General features: G+C 52.4%; 1 protein-coding gene across 1 annotated transcript; it reads left to right on the top strand.

Annotated features, from left to right (window-relative positions):
• The first annotated feature begins 10,995 nt into the window (after positions 1–10,995).
• Positions 10,996–11,229, top strand: LOC118616860 (keratin-associated protein 7-1). The gene has a single exon (XM_036242355.1). It carries the CDS (start codon positions 10,996–10,998, stop codon positions 11,227–11,229), a length of 234 nt encoding a protein of 77 aa, XP_036098248.1.
• The last annotated feature ends 4,443 nt before the right edge of the window (positions 11,230–15,672 follow it).

Raw genomic sequence — 15,672 nt, 5'->3', positions numbered from 1 at the left:
CTGTCATCTATTTATCTATACATCTATCATCTATCTATCTACATACCACATATATCTTATATGTACTGAAGTTCTATGTAAAATATATATGCTTCATATAACACTTCTCTTATTTCTAATTCCTTTCTGTTCCCGTGTGTGTGAGGAATGTATGTATCTATGAGGATGTGTATGAGGAAGAGAGGGTGATCAAGGGATTTAAAGGAGGAGGGGCTGGGTTTGGGGGGAGTACCCCTGGCACCGGCAGGCCCGAGGCAGCTCGACCGCTCACTGCCTGGCCTGCCTGCTGCTGTGGGTTCGACCCGGACAGCATTGCCCGGAGCCTCTGTTCTCCTTTCGAGAAGACCCCCGGAGTCTGTCTTTCATCCCTGAGACTCAGATGTTGACGTGCTTCATGAATCTCACAGGTGTTTGAGCTGACCAGCCTTGTAAGTACAATAATCAAACGTTGTAAAATGTATCGCTGGTGGAATTTCAGAATTCCACGTGTTATTTCTTCTCATTCCCACTCCGCTGTGGTCCCTTCATCTCCAGGCAGAAAGAGGGAAAACTGTCCATTTGTTAATTTTTAAAAATATCTTGAACGGACTTCTCAAACTTACAGAATTTCATTATACAGACTTGCTTTTCCATCCGTTAATTATGCTGTTTCTTCAAAGTGATGAAGACATAGACGCCATCACTCTGCTTGTGGGTGGTCTTCTCCCTCTCCAACCAGTTCCTCGTTCACCTCACTCTGTCTGCTCACCTTTCTTCCCTTCTCACTTGCCCACCTCGTCTGGAGGTCACAAGATCGGCTTGAATTGCTTTTCCTCTTTCGTAAAACAAACCATTTGAAAAATGCCTTGCGTCCCCTCGAGTGCGATGTTTTCTCCTCATCTGTCGCAGAAGGCCTTCACCAGTTGTGAAAATGATTTTATTCCCTGAGATTTCAGCGAAGTTTCTAAGACCGTCTGCATGCCGTCCACCTGTGTAGAGCAACCTTGCAAGACGCTTTTCACCCTCGGTTTATGCCGCAGCTGCCGTATATCCGACTTTTCTGAATGCAAATTAGACTTGTAGAAAGAACCCCACTCAGTGTGTGTGGGATCGGGTTTGTCTTCTGTCTTCAAGCTGGCTGTGTGGATTTCCTCTCTCCTGCCTTTGTGAGCCTTGAGAATGTCTCCTGAGTAAACAGGCCTGGTCCCGCACAGCCCTTTGGGCAGAACCCCTCTGGCTTCTGCAGCCAGGGATCAATCACACCGCTTTGCGCGCCACATTCTTTACAGCCAATTTCGGAAAAGAAACGTAGGTGGCCGCCAGGTGGCGACTCAGACACAGAGATCAGCTTTGTCACTTACACGTGGGATTGATTCCAAGGGGCAGCCCCTCCCCCATCTGGAGGCCGGCACCTCTCTGCTCACCCAGGTGATGCTCCGCAGCCTCAGGTGAGCGCCGGCAGGGGGCGGGGCGTGGCCAGGACGAGGGGGTCTCTCCTTCCCGGAGACCCCTTCTCCGCGTGGGGCCTTCTCCAGTCTCCTGGGTGACAATCAAAGGGGGTGCCCGGCTGGAAGTGTTACTCCCACCCCGGTCTCTCCCAGGAAGTGAAGCTTCTGCTGTCCTGAAGGAGTCAGGAGGACTGGGAGGTAACTGCTGTTTCTCCAGCACAGGAATCACTTACTTTAACTTAGGGGTCGGGCCGCGGCCCTCGGACTGGACCGGGACGTTTGCGGGTTTTTCTTAGTTTCCGTCTGTGAGAGGACACGTTTGTCGGAGTGATTGTTTCCCTTTTGTCTCCCAAGCGTAATTCACCTCTAAGATGGAGAGCGACACCGGTAAACACGCAAACGGGGACCATGTTTCAGCTGAGGGTGTTGTCTGTCTGACACCATTTCAGCTGAGGTTACTGTCTGTCTGTCTGACACCTTTTCAGCTGAGGGTGTTGTCTGCTTGACACCTTTTCAGCTGAGGGTATTGTCCGTCTGACACCATTTCAGCTGAGGGTACTGTCTGTCTGTCTGACACCTTTTCAGCTGAGGAGATTGTCTGTCTGACACCATTTCAGCTGAAAGTGTGTTACATTGAGCTGTCAAAGAAACAGAAATGACAGAATCATGACATCTGAGTTGTGAGGGACCCTGGATGTGATGGGTGGCACTTTCCTTCCCTCCCCGTCAATATTTACGTCCCTTCAACAACACCTTCCAGTATCGCTGTCCACTCTCAGGAATGAGATCTAGGCCCGCAGTTGCCATTACTTCTAATCTACTGCCTGGGAGTGATTATAATGTCTATTTAGTATTTAGAGGAAACTGTTACTTCTTCCTTGATTCAGAAACCTTTAGGCCCTCCTCCCTCACGGTAACGTCGATTGCTCTCCCTCCTGTGTGTGCACGTGTGTGTAATGTGTGCACGTGTGTGTAACAGTCCTTATCCACTTATCTATGGACAGACACGGCTTTGTCCACGCACATGGCTCTGTCGACATCAGAATTCTTCCTACAGGGGCCCCGATGTCGACCACAAAATGGAAGTTCGAGAACCAGAAAAATAGGAAGAGAACTTCAGAACTAGCGACGAACGGGAACAAACCTTATCTAAAGAAAGCAAGAGATTTGAAAAATAGGTCTACACTAAGAAAAAAGTCATTACATGCACTTATTTGTCCGGCCAGTGTGGCTCAGTGGTTGAGCATCAACCCTGCATCAAGAGGTCCGGGTTCGATTCCCAGTAAGGGCACATGACCACGTTGTGGGCCAAATCCCCAGTGGGGGGCATGCAGGAGGCGACCAATCCTTGTTCTCTCTCACTGATGTTTCTATCTCTCTCTCCCTCTCCCTTCCTCTCTCTCTAAAATCAATAAAGGGAAAAAATGTTTTTTAGTGCACTTCTTCATATGGCCAACAGCTCTTTCCTGAGCCCCTCCCTACCTTGGCTGTTGTAGACAAAACCGCAGCGCACACAGGGGTGCGCATCTCCTCAAATTTGAGTTCTTGTTTCCTTCAGATAAGTACCTAGAATGGGATTGCCGGATCAGATGGTAATTCTGTTTTTAATGTTTTGAGGGAACCCCATTCTGTTCTCCGCAGTGGCTGCACCAGTCTGCATTCCCACCCGAGGGCCCCTCTCCTCCCCAGCCTCGCCAGCACCTGTCGCTTGCTGATTCACTGATGGCGGCCATCCTGACAGGTGTGAGGTGAGATCCCCCTGCGGTTTGATCTGCATCTCGCTGATGATTAGTGACACTTAGCATCTTTTCATGTGTTCGTTACTCATCTTTACGTTTTCTTTGGAAACATGTCTGTTCGGGTTCTCTGCTCATGTTTTGATCAAAGTGTTCATTTCTTAGATATCGAGTGGTAGAATTCTTAACTTCGGATACTTTGTATTTAGTTTAATATGATGAGAATTCATCAGAGAGTTGACTTTCTAGGTTATACCCTACCTCATTTTCTAAAACCTTTAATATGAGACTTCAAACCTCTCTGTTTTGTCCCTTGGGGTTAAAATACATAAGACCAATGGGATTTTATTTCCTGGGCTAAAGAACTCATTCTTAGTTGTAGGAGCATTCCCACGGATTATGAGACGTTGACAATACATTGTGCTTTATTACTTATGAAGCATATTTCATTCCGATCGTCTCATCTAACTGCTGCTATGTCCACGTGAGAGTTGAACGGACGATGGGGGGTGCCAGAGGGGAAGTGGGGTGCTGGATGCCACGCCGGGAGCCAGCCGTGCCAGGCTGAGCGGGGAGCCGCTGAGAGCTGTTGAAGAGGCAGGAGGCATTGTGATGTAGGACTGGCAAGGACATGTGGGAAGAATTGCAAAATCGGTGGGGAGACCAAAGGGTCTGGGAGCAGAGAGATGGCGGGAGCCGGCCCGATAGTGCAGGGAAGACATGAGATGTTTCAATCACTCTGACCTCGGGCTTTGCTATTCTTCACCCCGAAGCGAAGAACATCGATTTCCGTGGTCTCACACACCGACGGAGCGCTCACAGATCTGGCTTCCCGTTTGAACGGGCGGCTCAGATGTTCCATCTCCTCGAAGATCAGCCCTTCCTTGGAAGGATGTCTGAGGAGGTTCCCTCCGGAGGCAGGTCAAGGAGTTTGCTGCCTCAGGGGACGCTCTTCTCAGGTGCCGACTGGGGCAGGCCCCTCTCTTGCCAGCCCCCCATTTCTGAGAAATTGACTGTATCTTTTAATCTTTATATTTTCAATACTGATGAGGAAAGTGCTTTTTACATGAAGGATGCTGAGGAAATAGTTGTTGACTGTATGAATAGTGCATTTAAAAATTTTATTTCCCCTTTATTGATTTTAGAGAGAGAGGAAGGGAGGGGGAGAGAGAGAGAGAAACATCGATGAGAGAGAACATCGACTGGCCGCCTCCTGCACGCCCCCCACTGGGGATTTGGCCCACAACCTGGGCATGTGCCCTGACCGGGAATCGAACCAGTGACCTCTTGGTGCAGGGTTGATGCTCAACCACTGAGCCACACTGGCTGGACAAATAAGTGCATGTAATGACTTTTTGGCTTAGTGTAGACCTATTTTTCAAATCTTTTGCTTTCTTTAGATAAGGTTTGTTCCCGTTCGTCGCTAGTTCTGAAGTTCTCTTCCTAGTTTTCTGGTTCTCGAACTTCCGTTTTGTGGTCGACATCGGGGCCCCCGCGGGAAGAACTCTGATGTGGACGGAGCCGTGTGCGTGGACGAGGCGTGTCTGTTGATCTGTGTGTGAGAATCGAGCCATCACCAGGGTGACCACGGCAGCGGGTCCAGGGTCCATCTTGGATGACATTCAGGAGCCCCGCTGATTTAAATCCGTCTGTCCCTTTGCTTGGGAAGCGGAGGGAACACGTTCTGGGGCTGAGAAGACAAGCAGTGTAGCCTGAAGCCCATGTCTCATTCGTCACTCACAGAACAGGGCCGGAGAAGGATGGAGAGGGGGATGGGAGGAGGATGGGGGGAGGACGGGAGGAGGTGGAGGAGGAGGAGCAGGACAGTCAGGCAGGACGGGCTCCAGGACTCTCTGCTCTGCCGGGGCTGTGGGAAAGGCTGTCATCCGGGTTTTGTGGAGCCAACATTCCGAGTCCTGTGCTGGCCTCAGTCCGGATCATCCCCATGAAGACCCGGGGACCGTCACCAGTGACTCAGGCTCTGTGACTCAGGTGTGACACACTGCTTGGAGGTGGACCAGGTGCCTGGGGTCCTCTGAGTGGCGCCCCGTGGCCTGCGAGGACGTCTGTGGAGCACAGCTGGGGGCGGCGAGTGGATGTGTTCTTCTCACGGGGGGTTAGAAGCAGTGAGAAACCAATGAGCTGCTCTGAGTCGGGGCCGTTTTCCTTGGGCTGTATTGGGTAGTCAGGTAGCGCCGTGTCCTGATGTGTGTTAAAAATACGATTGAGCCCTGGGTGCCAGGCTCTGTGATACCAGCGTCTCAAAGCCCCAACTCCCAGGCCCCCCTCATCTCCCCTTCTCCTCCCCGACCCTCCCGCTCCCCCTCATCACCGTGAAGGGTAGCTCGCTGCTGTCCTCCTCCAAGAAGCCCTCCGAGACCAGCTGGCCCTCGGCACGTCTCTCTCTCTGGGCTTCTGCAGGGCTGCTCTCAGACCCTTTTCTTTTCTTTATTTTTTATTTTATTTTATTTTATTTTATTTTATTTTATTTTATTTTATTTTATTTTTTGTTCAGGTAGAGTGGGAGGGAGAGAGAGGAACAGAGAGAGAGAGAAACATGGATGTGAAAGGGACACATCGAGTGGCTGCCACCCGCACGACTGACCAGGGCCGGGGACAAACTGCAACCGAGGTACATGCCCTTAGTGGGAACCGAACCCGGGTCTCTCAGGACCGTAGGCCGACGCTTTAACCGCTGAACCAAACCGGCCAGGGCTTCTTTTCTTTATTTGAAAAATATGTTTTCATTTATTTTTTAGAGAGAGAGGAAGGGAGAGAAATAGAAACACTGAGGTGAGAGATACATCAATCGGCCGCCTCCTGCCCGCCCCCTACTGGGGATCGAGCCTGCAACCCGGGCGTGTGCCCTGACCGGGAGTCAAACCAGGACCTCTCAGCCCGTGGGAGACGCTCCGGCGCTGAGCCACACCGGCCGGGCACTCGCCCCTTTTCTGTGAGCCTGTGGGTGTCCCTCATCGGTATGGCTCACTCTTCTGCCGCAGGAGGGGAGGAACTCAATGCAGTTTCCTGCTACATTGTTGCTTATCACGAGAGCCGGAGCTGTTAGCATTGCATTCCCCATTCTTCGTCAATAGCATCTTAGTGGCTGAATAGTCCTTCCAAGGACCATTGGGAAAAGTCTCCGCCAGAATTTAGTTCCAGAAAAAATGTCTGCAAATGGATTTCTGGGGGGGCAGCGTACTACAGGGGAAATGACTCTGGAAACGTATTGCATCGAAATGACCGGCTGAACACGACCTACCTGCTGCTCCAGGGCCTCCCTGGAAATGGGGGCTCACCGATTTCAGGGCGGTCACAGAGCAGTGTGCAGTCGGGATGCTGGGATTGCACGCTTCAAGCTGACATGAGGCCATTCACCCGGGTCACCCCAATAATACGTTAATAAAAAGTGATCATTTCTTTTCATCCAAAGTCAACATGCACTCCTGGAAGCTGGATGCGTCAGGGGAGCAGGCATGACCCTCCCTGGAGGACGGAGGCTGCCCAGGCAGGGCAGGGCGGGGCGGGGCTGCCCCAGGCTGTGCCCTTTCACAGGCTGGTGCCAGGTGAAGACGCTGTTGACCAGCGGGGGGAGCTGAGCTGCTCCCCAGGTCCTGCTCCAAGCCTCAGGCTGAGGAGGCCACACCAAGGGGGGAGCAGGGAGCAGGGAACCCAGAGATCGAGGCTGTTGGTGGCTGGTGACCGTGGAGATCGGATCTGTGGTGTGTGTGTGTATGTGTGATTGTGTGTGTGTGAGTGTGTGTGTTGTGTGGGTGTGTTCACATGAGTGTGTGTAACAGTGTATATGTGTGCGAGTTGTTTGTATGCTTGTGTGTTTGCATGAGTGTGTGTGTGTGTGAGTGTGAGTTTGTGTGAGTGTGCACGCTCAGTCCTCTCTGGCTGAGTAGTGGTGACTTCCCCACCAGCTGGGTGGTGCAAAGCGCACACTCCCCCCGCCAAGTTCCCGTGGGTCGGAGGACAGAGCGGCTTTGCCCAGCCTTGTCCAGGTCTCATGAGAAAGCTGTGGGGCTGCAGACTCCCCTCAGGACCGCGTGGGGCAGAGTCCACTCCCGCGACCACCTGGTTGTTGGCGGACTCGATTCCGTGTAGCCCTGGTGGATGGCCTCGGTCTCCCACTGGGTGCCGGCTGGGTGGTGGTACCAGCATCCTCCGCGTGGCCTGCACAGGGTGCACTGCTTGGCCCCGCCAGCAGGGGGAGTGTGGCCAGCGAGGTGGCCACAGGCTGTGCAGAGTAGCCCAGAAGGGCGTCCGGTCATCATCGGATGCTCGCTCCTTGGCAGAGTCACCAGTTCCACACACACTCAGGAGGTTTCACAAGGGTGTACCTGCCAAGAGGCGGGGTCACGGGGCACCTCACGTCTGTCTGTCCTCCGCAGGATGTGGGGTGCAGAAAAGAAATACACAAATGTGTTTGGCAATTGGTTGGATTCAAGTCTGAAATGGACAAGAACCCAACAGCTCTTGCCTCTGGGTTCAACAACGTCAGGGCGACACTGGCTATCTCGGTGTCTTCCCTGAGCCTCATTTCCTCGTGGATGAGATGGAGACGGACCTGGATGAATGAGCCCCTCCATCTCTCACTACATGTCAGGCAATGGAATGTCTGCCCCCCGCTGTCTCCGAGTGACGTCCATCTGAGACCCCCGCCCACCCGAGAGGGATGAGCAGGGTCACTCCCAGCACCGAGATTCTGGCTGTTTGTAACAGCGGTGACATCTAACCTTTCCTGACTGGAGTGTTCTTCCAGGAGATCAGTGGGCGGAGGTGCCTGGCTAACAGCTGCGGACGACATCAGGGGCCACGCAATGGCGGCTAAGACGAGGCCGTGGGGCTACCTGGGGTGGATGTGGAGTCCGAGTCTGCTGATCGGTGACCTCGTGACATTGGGCAGCTCTTCGTGTCCATTTCCATATTAAAAACCATGATGCCGCCCTGGCGGTTTCGCTCAGCAGTTAGAGCATCAGCCTGCGGATCGAAAAGTCATGGGTTCGGTTCTGGTCAGGGGCACATGCCTCGGTTGCGGTTCGGTCCCTAGGAGGCAACCAAGCAACGTGTCTCTCGCATTGATGCTTCTTTCTCTTTCTCTTTCTCCCTTCCACTCTATCTGAAGATAAATGGAAAAAATATCCTCAGGCGAAGATTTAAAAACAATCACGATGCCCACATCATAATAAGATCATTGCAAAAATTAACTGAGCATTTGTTAAGAGCTTGGAGAGGTGCCCTTTGCCACAGACATTAGTAAAATTACCAGAGGTACATGGAAAGTGCTAGAACAGAACCTGGTGCAGGGTAAGCCCTCCGTGAATATTTATTATTCATCATATTTAAATTAATAACAAATACTGAGTAACAGTCAAATATATAGCCAATAATTTTCTCTGAGAAAGGCTAAAAGGAGATAGGAAAATAGAAACAAACAAAAGTGTGTTTATCTATCTATCTATCCCTATGTATTTTTTAATTGATTTTTTTTCTTATTGGAGGGTAACAAATCTATAGGCCGGTGCCGGTGGGTTTTGCCTCTGGGAGATGTTTGTCCCTTTACATTCAGGAGTGTCCTGGGAAGCTGAAGCAGAGCCCGCCGGGTGGACTGTCACCGGCTGATGGCCAGCAGGCCACCTGTGACCAGTGCTGGGCACGTCTGTGAGTGGACATTGCAAAGGACCCGGGCTCCGGGCCAGCTCAGAGCCAAGCACAGACACAGTCCCTGAAACCTCACCAAAGAATGGCCTGAAAACATGGGTGATTTATTCTGTAGAATCACCTGAGATACTCATGAAAAAATACAGATGTCAGGGGGGTGATGGCGAGGACAGAGCTGTGGGAATCTGAGTTTCAAATAAGCTCTTTGTTCTGCAATGTTTTCAGGGCGTTCTGCCCGCCTTAGAGTGACCGTCCTGCAGTCCAGAGCCCTCGCCACTGGACCCTGGTGGCAGATGATCCAAATTCAGGTTCACACACCATCCATGGCGAAGTCAGCGGTGACCTCCCCCCGGGAACTGTCCGCGTCACAGTAACACGGGGCGGCCCCCGCCCCGCCGCACAGACACCCTCTGAGCGCTCCAGGGCAGCTTCTGTAGAGTTTGTATAATTCGGACCCTGGAGGCCACGGCATCTTATTTTAATTCATTCCTTTTGAAAACAGGCCTTGTCTTTGGGTCCTCTCCCACTGCAAGCCCTCACCACAAGCAGCCGTTTCGCAGAAGAAACCACATCCATGTACCTGAGAGGACCTGTCGGGCGCTCTCCTGGGGGAGAGCCCGAGAGAGGCGGACTCGTGACAGATCTGACGGAGACACTTGTTCGCCTGTTGGCTCTGGGGCGCCCACTAAGTGGGCAGTAAGCAAGAGGCGCTGGTGTCCAGGAAGTTTTACGTTTCTACGTTCAGAGATCTGGGTGCTTCGTCACCTAAGGCTGCTCTCTACGCATTCAAATTGGAGTTCTCAGCGTCGCTGAGCTCAGTCTGTCTGGTTTGCCTCTGTCATGAGACGTGGCCCCCGGGGGTGAGACGTGGCCCCCTGGGGGTGAGACGTGGCCCCCGGGGCGTGAGACGTGGCCCCCAGGGTGTGAGATGTGGCCACGGGGCGTGAGACGTGGCCACGGGGCAGGGCTGAGTTTCTAACGTGACTGCTATTTCACGATGAATCCGGCCTGTGTCACTAGGAGTCGGTCTGAAACAGGCCCGACGCAGCGTGGCTTTGAGACGGACAGCTGTCCCCTCAGCCCTGCGTGGCTTCTCCTTCACAGGACGGCCTGGCAGAGGTCACGGTCATTTACAGCCCAAGAGTGTCTGTTCTCCATGAAAAATCACACAAAAACATGTTAACGAGGAGGGTGCTCATCAATGAAATGCAGGAAAATTACTAGTTGGCTACTCATGGCTTCATGCAGCCTCTGCAGAAAGACCTCGGGTGGATCTGTGTAGCAGTGTTGTGACATTTTTATGTTTTATTTCTTTTTGTTTTTTGTTTAATCCTCACCCGAGGATATTTTTCCATTTATCTTCAGACAGACTGAGGGGGAGGGAGAGAGGGAGAGGGACACGTCGATTGGTTTCCTCCCTCACGACCTCGACCAGGGCCGGGGATGAACCACAACCAAGGTACGCGCCCTTGACCAGAATCGAACCCGAGACTCCCCAGTCTGTGGGCCGATGCTCTAACCACTGAGCCAAACCGGTCAGGGTAATGTTTAAAAAATTTTAAAATGTTATCGAGGTGAGATTTACCTAACACAAAGTCAACCATCTCACAGTGACCATCAGCACTGCCCGGCACACCTGTAGTGTGTCACAAGCACCACCTCGACTCCGAATGACCAGGGTGGAGATGCCTTTCTCCAAAGAAAACTCCACACCCGTTTCAGGTGGGCATCGAGGTCTCTGAGCGGCACGTGGGGAGAATTTCAAGAACCTACCGCAGTGTTTACGTTGTGCCAAAGCCTTTCCGGTGCCGCTCTGTCCGAGGGGGGGCTTAGGGTGGGTGTGAAGGTCCGATTGGTGCCTTCAGAACAGCAGCCGCTGCCCACAGACTTGGGGTGTGCCAGGGCCAGCCTCGGGCTTTGATGACGCCGCACATTCCTTTGCGAACAAAAACGCCAACAAAAATGTGGGCCGTGAGTCTGCCTGTTCCTTTGTGTGGTTTTATTAGCAAACACCCAAGTTACTTATGCAAATGAGGGGGAGATGCCTGGGCAAGCGTGTCACCCCCACCGGGCGGAGGTATAAAAAGCGGGTGCGGGAGGGGAGCTCCATTCCCACCCAGGACTTGCTCTCCGCGATCTAACCAGCCCCTCCTGCTCCAGCTGCCATGACCCGCTTCTTCTGCTGCGGAAGCTACTTCCCGGGCTACCCCTGCTACGGGACCAACTTCCACAGGACCTTCAGGGACACCCCCCTGAACTGTGTCGTGCCCCTGGGCTCACCCCTGAACTGTGGTTACGGTTACGGGTGCGGCGGCTACGGCTCCCTGGGCTATGGCTACGGGGGCAGCTGCTGCCGGCCCTGGGGCTGGGGCTCCGGCTTTGGCTACAGCACCTACTGAGCAGCCGGCCTCCGGCGGGCCAGGGTCGCCAGCCACCTGAAGGCCAGGGCTGCCTTCCGCCTCCAGATGTGCTGGGGAGAGTCCTCGGACTTCCTGCTGACCTCTGGCCTCTGGTGATGCTGAGCGGGTCACCCGGGCATCCGATGCCAACTGATGCCTACCTGCAGCCGAAGACAGCGAGACGCCCTTCCCCCATGTGCTTGGTTCTAGCGGCCACGCAGGTGGTGTGCGGGGAGCGTCCTCACCTACGATGGGCAGGCTGGGTGCGGGGGGAGGGTTTCTGCTGCCCGGCCCGTAATAAACACAACTGATTCAGCACAAATAGTTTTGCTCCGGTTGTTTCTTTGCTGTGCTTTTCTGGTTTTGAACCCGTCGACCAGTTCCCACCTGTCCCGGTCGAATGCAGCCAGATCTGATCCTGACTTCAGACAGTCCGTGAGGACAGGGTGATGCCCCACAAGTCTGCTTCCTTCAGAGATGTCGACGTTTAAAAATTTCATTAAAACATACGAAGTTTCGTCCTAGCCGGTTTGGCTCAGTGGTTAGAGCGTCGGCCCACGGACCCGAGAGTCCCGGGTTCGGTTCCCGCCGGTTTGGCTCAGCGGTTAGAGCGTCGGCCCACGGACCAGAGAGTCCCGGGTTCGGTTCCCGCTGAGGGCATGTACCTCGGTTGTGGTCTGTCCCCGGCCCTGGTTGGGGTCGTGTGGGTGGCAGCCAGTCAATGTGTCTCTCTCACGTCGATGTTTCTCTCTCTCCCTCCTTCCTCTCTCCCTCCCGCTTTATCTGAAGATAAATACAAAAATGTCCTCGGGTGAGGATTAAAAAAGAAAAACATACTTAGTCTAACCCAAACATAGTATAATTGTCAGTGTTTCTCTGTGCTGATTGCAAAGTGGTTGCCCGCGGTAACGGTTTCTTTGTCCCTTTCATTAACGACAAATCCATTTTGGTTCTTTTCCCGAAACTGTTCATGGAAGTCAACTGGAGAGAAGCTTGAACCCACAGACTTGGAAGAATTTCAGCTAAATGGACTTAGTTCCGAATCTCTGTGGTTAGGGGTTTCTGGTCAAGAAAGAGGAGATGGCAGCCAAAATCACCTAATATCCGCCCCCCTTTGGTAGATGGGTTCCCGGCTTCCCACCCTCTTCACTGGGAACTCGCACAGCTGCGTTAAGTGAACCTTTTACTCTTTGGAACGACAGCGGTCATCAGAAGCCCGACACGATATGTGTCTGCACCGCGAACTCCGTCTCGCTGCCTGAGCAATCGCCGCTTTGTCGAAGCCGCGTCCTTTAGGCTGGGGTCGAAGCGAACGTGCGTGTCTAGATGTGTGCTGCACCCCCGTCTCAGGAAGATGCTCGGGGGCGCTCATGGGCTGGGCTGCTGACTGGCCTATGGGCACAGGGCACTGTAAGGGCCGATGGGAAGGTCCTTCGGGTGTGTGTGGATGAAGGGCCGCTGGGCTCGGGCCACCAGGCCAAGAATCGGGGGGTCTGTGAGAGCCCACGGCAGAGACTCGGGCCTGAGAAGCTGACCCCCATCAAGAGGGTCTCATTCGACAGACACGGTCACCAAACACTCATCAGTGTCCTAAGATTTAGGGATGAGTGATAATTAACCCTTGCCCTCAAAAGTAAAATACACTGTGTTTAATACTTAACGGACATTTACTAGTCTTCTATTTCATGTCAATTAATGTGCTATGAATAGTTATCCAAAGACAGATATTTCTTACTTACGTCCTTCCAAGGACTCAAAATAAAAGCCTACAATCAGATCTATCTATGTATCCATACTTCTATGTATCTATCTATCTATCTATCTATCATCTCTATCGACTATCTATCTATCTATCTATCTATCTATCTATCTATCTATCTATCTATCATCTCTATCGACTATCTATCTATCTATCTATCTATCTATCTATCTATCTATCTATCTATCATCTATCTATCTATCTATCATCTATCTATTAATCTATCATCTATCTATCTATCTATCTATCTATCATCTCTATCGACTATCTATCTATCTATCTATCTATCATCTATCTATCTATCTATCATCTATCTATCATCTATCTATCTATCTATCTATCTTTCTATCAATTATCTATCTATCTATCTATCATCTATCTATCAATCAATCTATCACCTATTATCTATCTATCTATCATCTATCTATCAATCAATCATCTATTATCTATCTATCTATCATCTATCTATCTATCATCTATCTATCATCTATCTATCAATCAATCTATCATCTATTATCTATCTATCATCTATTATCTATCTATCTATCTATCTATCTATCATCTATTATCTATCTATTATCTATCTATCTATCATCTATCGATTATCTATCTATCTATCTATCTATCATCTATCTATCATCTATCAATCAATCTATCATCTATTATCTATCTATCTATCATCTATCTATATATCATCTATTATCTATGTATCTATCTATCTATCTATCTATCTATCTATCTATCTATCATCTATCAATCAATCATCTATTATCTATTTATCTATCTATCTATCTATCTATCTATCTATCATCTATCTATCTATCATCTACCGATCATCTATCTATCATCTATCTATCAATCATCTATCTATCAATTGATCATCTATCATCTATCTATCTATCATCTATCTATCTATCTATCTATCTATCTATCTATCTATCATCTATCTATCTATCTGCGACCCCACTTACCCTGAGAACAAGGAAGGTGTGATGGTCACAGCGAGGACGTCTAGTGTGGATGTGACACTACCAGCTCACCCAGTGCTCACTTCACTCTGCCCACCGTCCCGTAGCGTCCTCGTCGTTGTTCTCACCCGGGTGCGGTGCCCAGTGTTAGACGCAGGCACAGCGGGGCGGCGGGGTGTGCCGGGCCCTGCGTCCGGGTCAGGACAGCTGCGGCGGTGCAGGGCTGTCTGATGGTGCGGGCGCTCTCACTGACAGAGATCCACAGTCCCAGGCGCCGGGAGGGGCTTGTTCCAGGATTTGGGCTGGAATTTGTTGATTTTGGAGAGGATGAAAGGAGGTAGGGTCTCTTCTGGCCCAGCCACTGTCATGACAAATGTCTACAGAATCGAAGGCTTAAAACAACACAAGTTCATTCTCCTACGGTTTCGGAGCTCAGACGTGTCAGAGGGTGGTAGCGGGCTCGGCGGGAGGTTTTGGGGGACGGCCTTCCTGCGCAGGCCCAGAGGAGAATCCACGCCCCGTCTTTCCCAGCATCCAGTTCCCCGGGATGTGTTCCCATCGGCCAGTCCGATCGTCACATCTCTCTCCCTGACTCTGACTCGGACCCTCCGCCTTCCTGTCTCCCCTGAAGGACCCCTTGATTGCACTCACCAGGCAGAGAAGCCAGGGTCACCCCCACTCAGGGCCAGGAGAGTAGCACCCGTACGCCCCCTTGCACCCAGCAGAAATGTTCACAGGTCCTGGCTTGTCATCCCTGGGGCCGTGTCTGCCTCCCACAGGCCCGTGGGGAGTGGGTCACTCGGGGCGGGGCTTGCACGTGTGTTTGGGAGGGGCCAGCGCTGAGGCCAGTAGGCGAAGCACAGCCCGAGGTCACGCGCGTCGTTTCTAGGCCTTGAACGGTGTTCGTGGCTTCACCTGCGTGGTCCTGTCCCGTCTCACTCCGCCCCCAGCCTGGCCATGTCTTGTCCCGTGTCTGCAGGTGTGTACGGGAACAGGGGTGCTCTGTCTTCCATCACAGCGCCACCTGGGCGGCTGTGGCGCGGTCTCACCCTGGTCAACCCCCAGGTCTGATTCCCACCCTCTAGCGTGTGGGCTGGAGGATCCCCCGGGGACATGCACTGAGCTTCATCCGATGTTTCATTACCGGGCCCGGACCCCAGATGCTCGGTCAACATTTGTTGTATTAGTGTGATTATTTAAACCCAGAGACAACTTACCCCCTCGCTACCCACGAATAGGTCAGAGGACAAGAAACATTGGCGTTCCCTGGGACGTGTTCAAGGTGTGGAGTCCTGGGCCCTCCCCTAACACACTGCTCTCCACACGTCCTTGGGATCCGCAGGTGAGGTGTGCTCGGCAGGTGAGGGACCCGCAGGTGGTGGGTGTGCTCGGCAGGTGAGGGGCCCGCAGGTGGTGGGTGTGCTCGGCAGGTGAGGGACCCGCAGGTGGTGGGTGTGCTCGGCAAGTGAGGGGCCCGCAGGTGGTGGGTGTGCTCAGCAGGTGAGGGGCCCACAGGTGGTGGGTGTGCTCGGCAGGTGAGGGGCCCACAGGTGGTGGTGGTGGGTGTGCTCAGCAGGTGAGGGGCCCACAGGTGGTGGGTGTGCTCGGCAGGTGAGGGGCCCACAGGTGGTGGTGGTGGTGTGCTCAGCAGGTGAGGGACCCGCAGGTGGTGGGTGTGCTCGGCAGGTGAGGGGCCCACAGGTGGTGGGTGTGCTC

This window comes from Molossus molossus, unplaced genomic scaffold (genome assembly GCF_014108415.1).
Source record: "Molossus molossus isolate mMolMol1 unplaced genomic scaffold, mMolMol1.p scaffold_m16_p_5, whole genome shotgun sequence".
NCBI classification, from domain to species: Eukaryota; Metazoa; Chordata; class Mammalia; order Chiroptera; family Molossidae; genus Molossus; species Molossus molossus.
The sequence above is the reverse complement of the archived record's forward strand: the minus strand, read 5'-3'. Positions and strand labels throughout refer to the sequence as shown.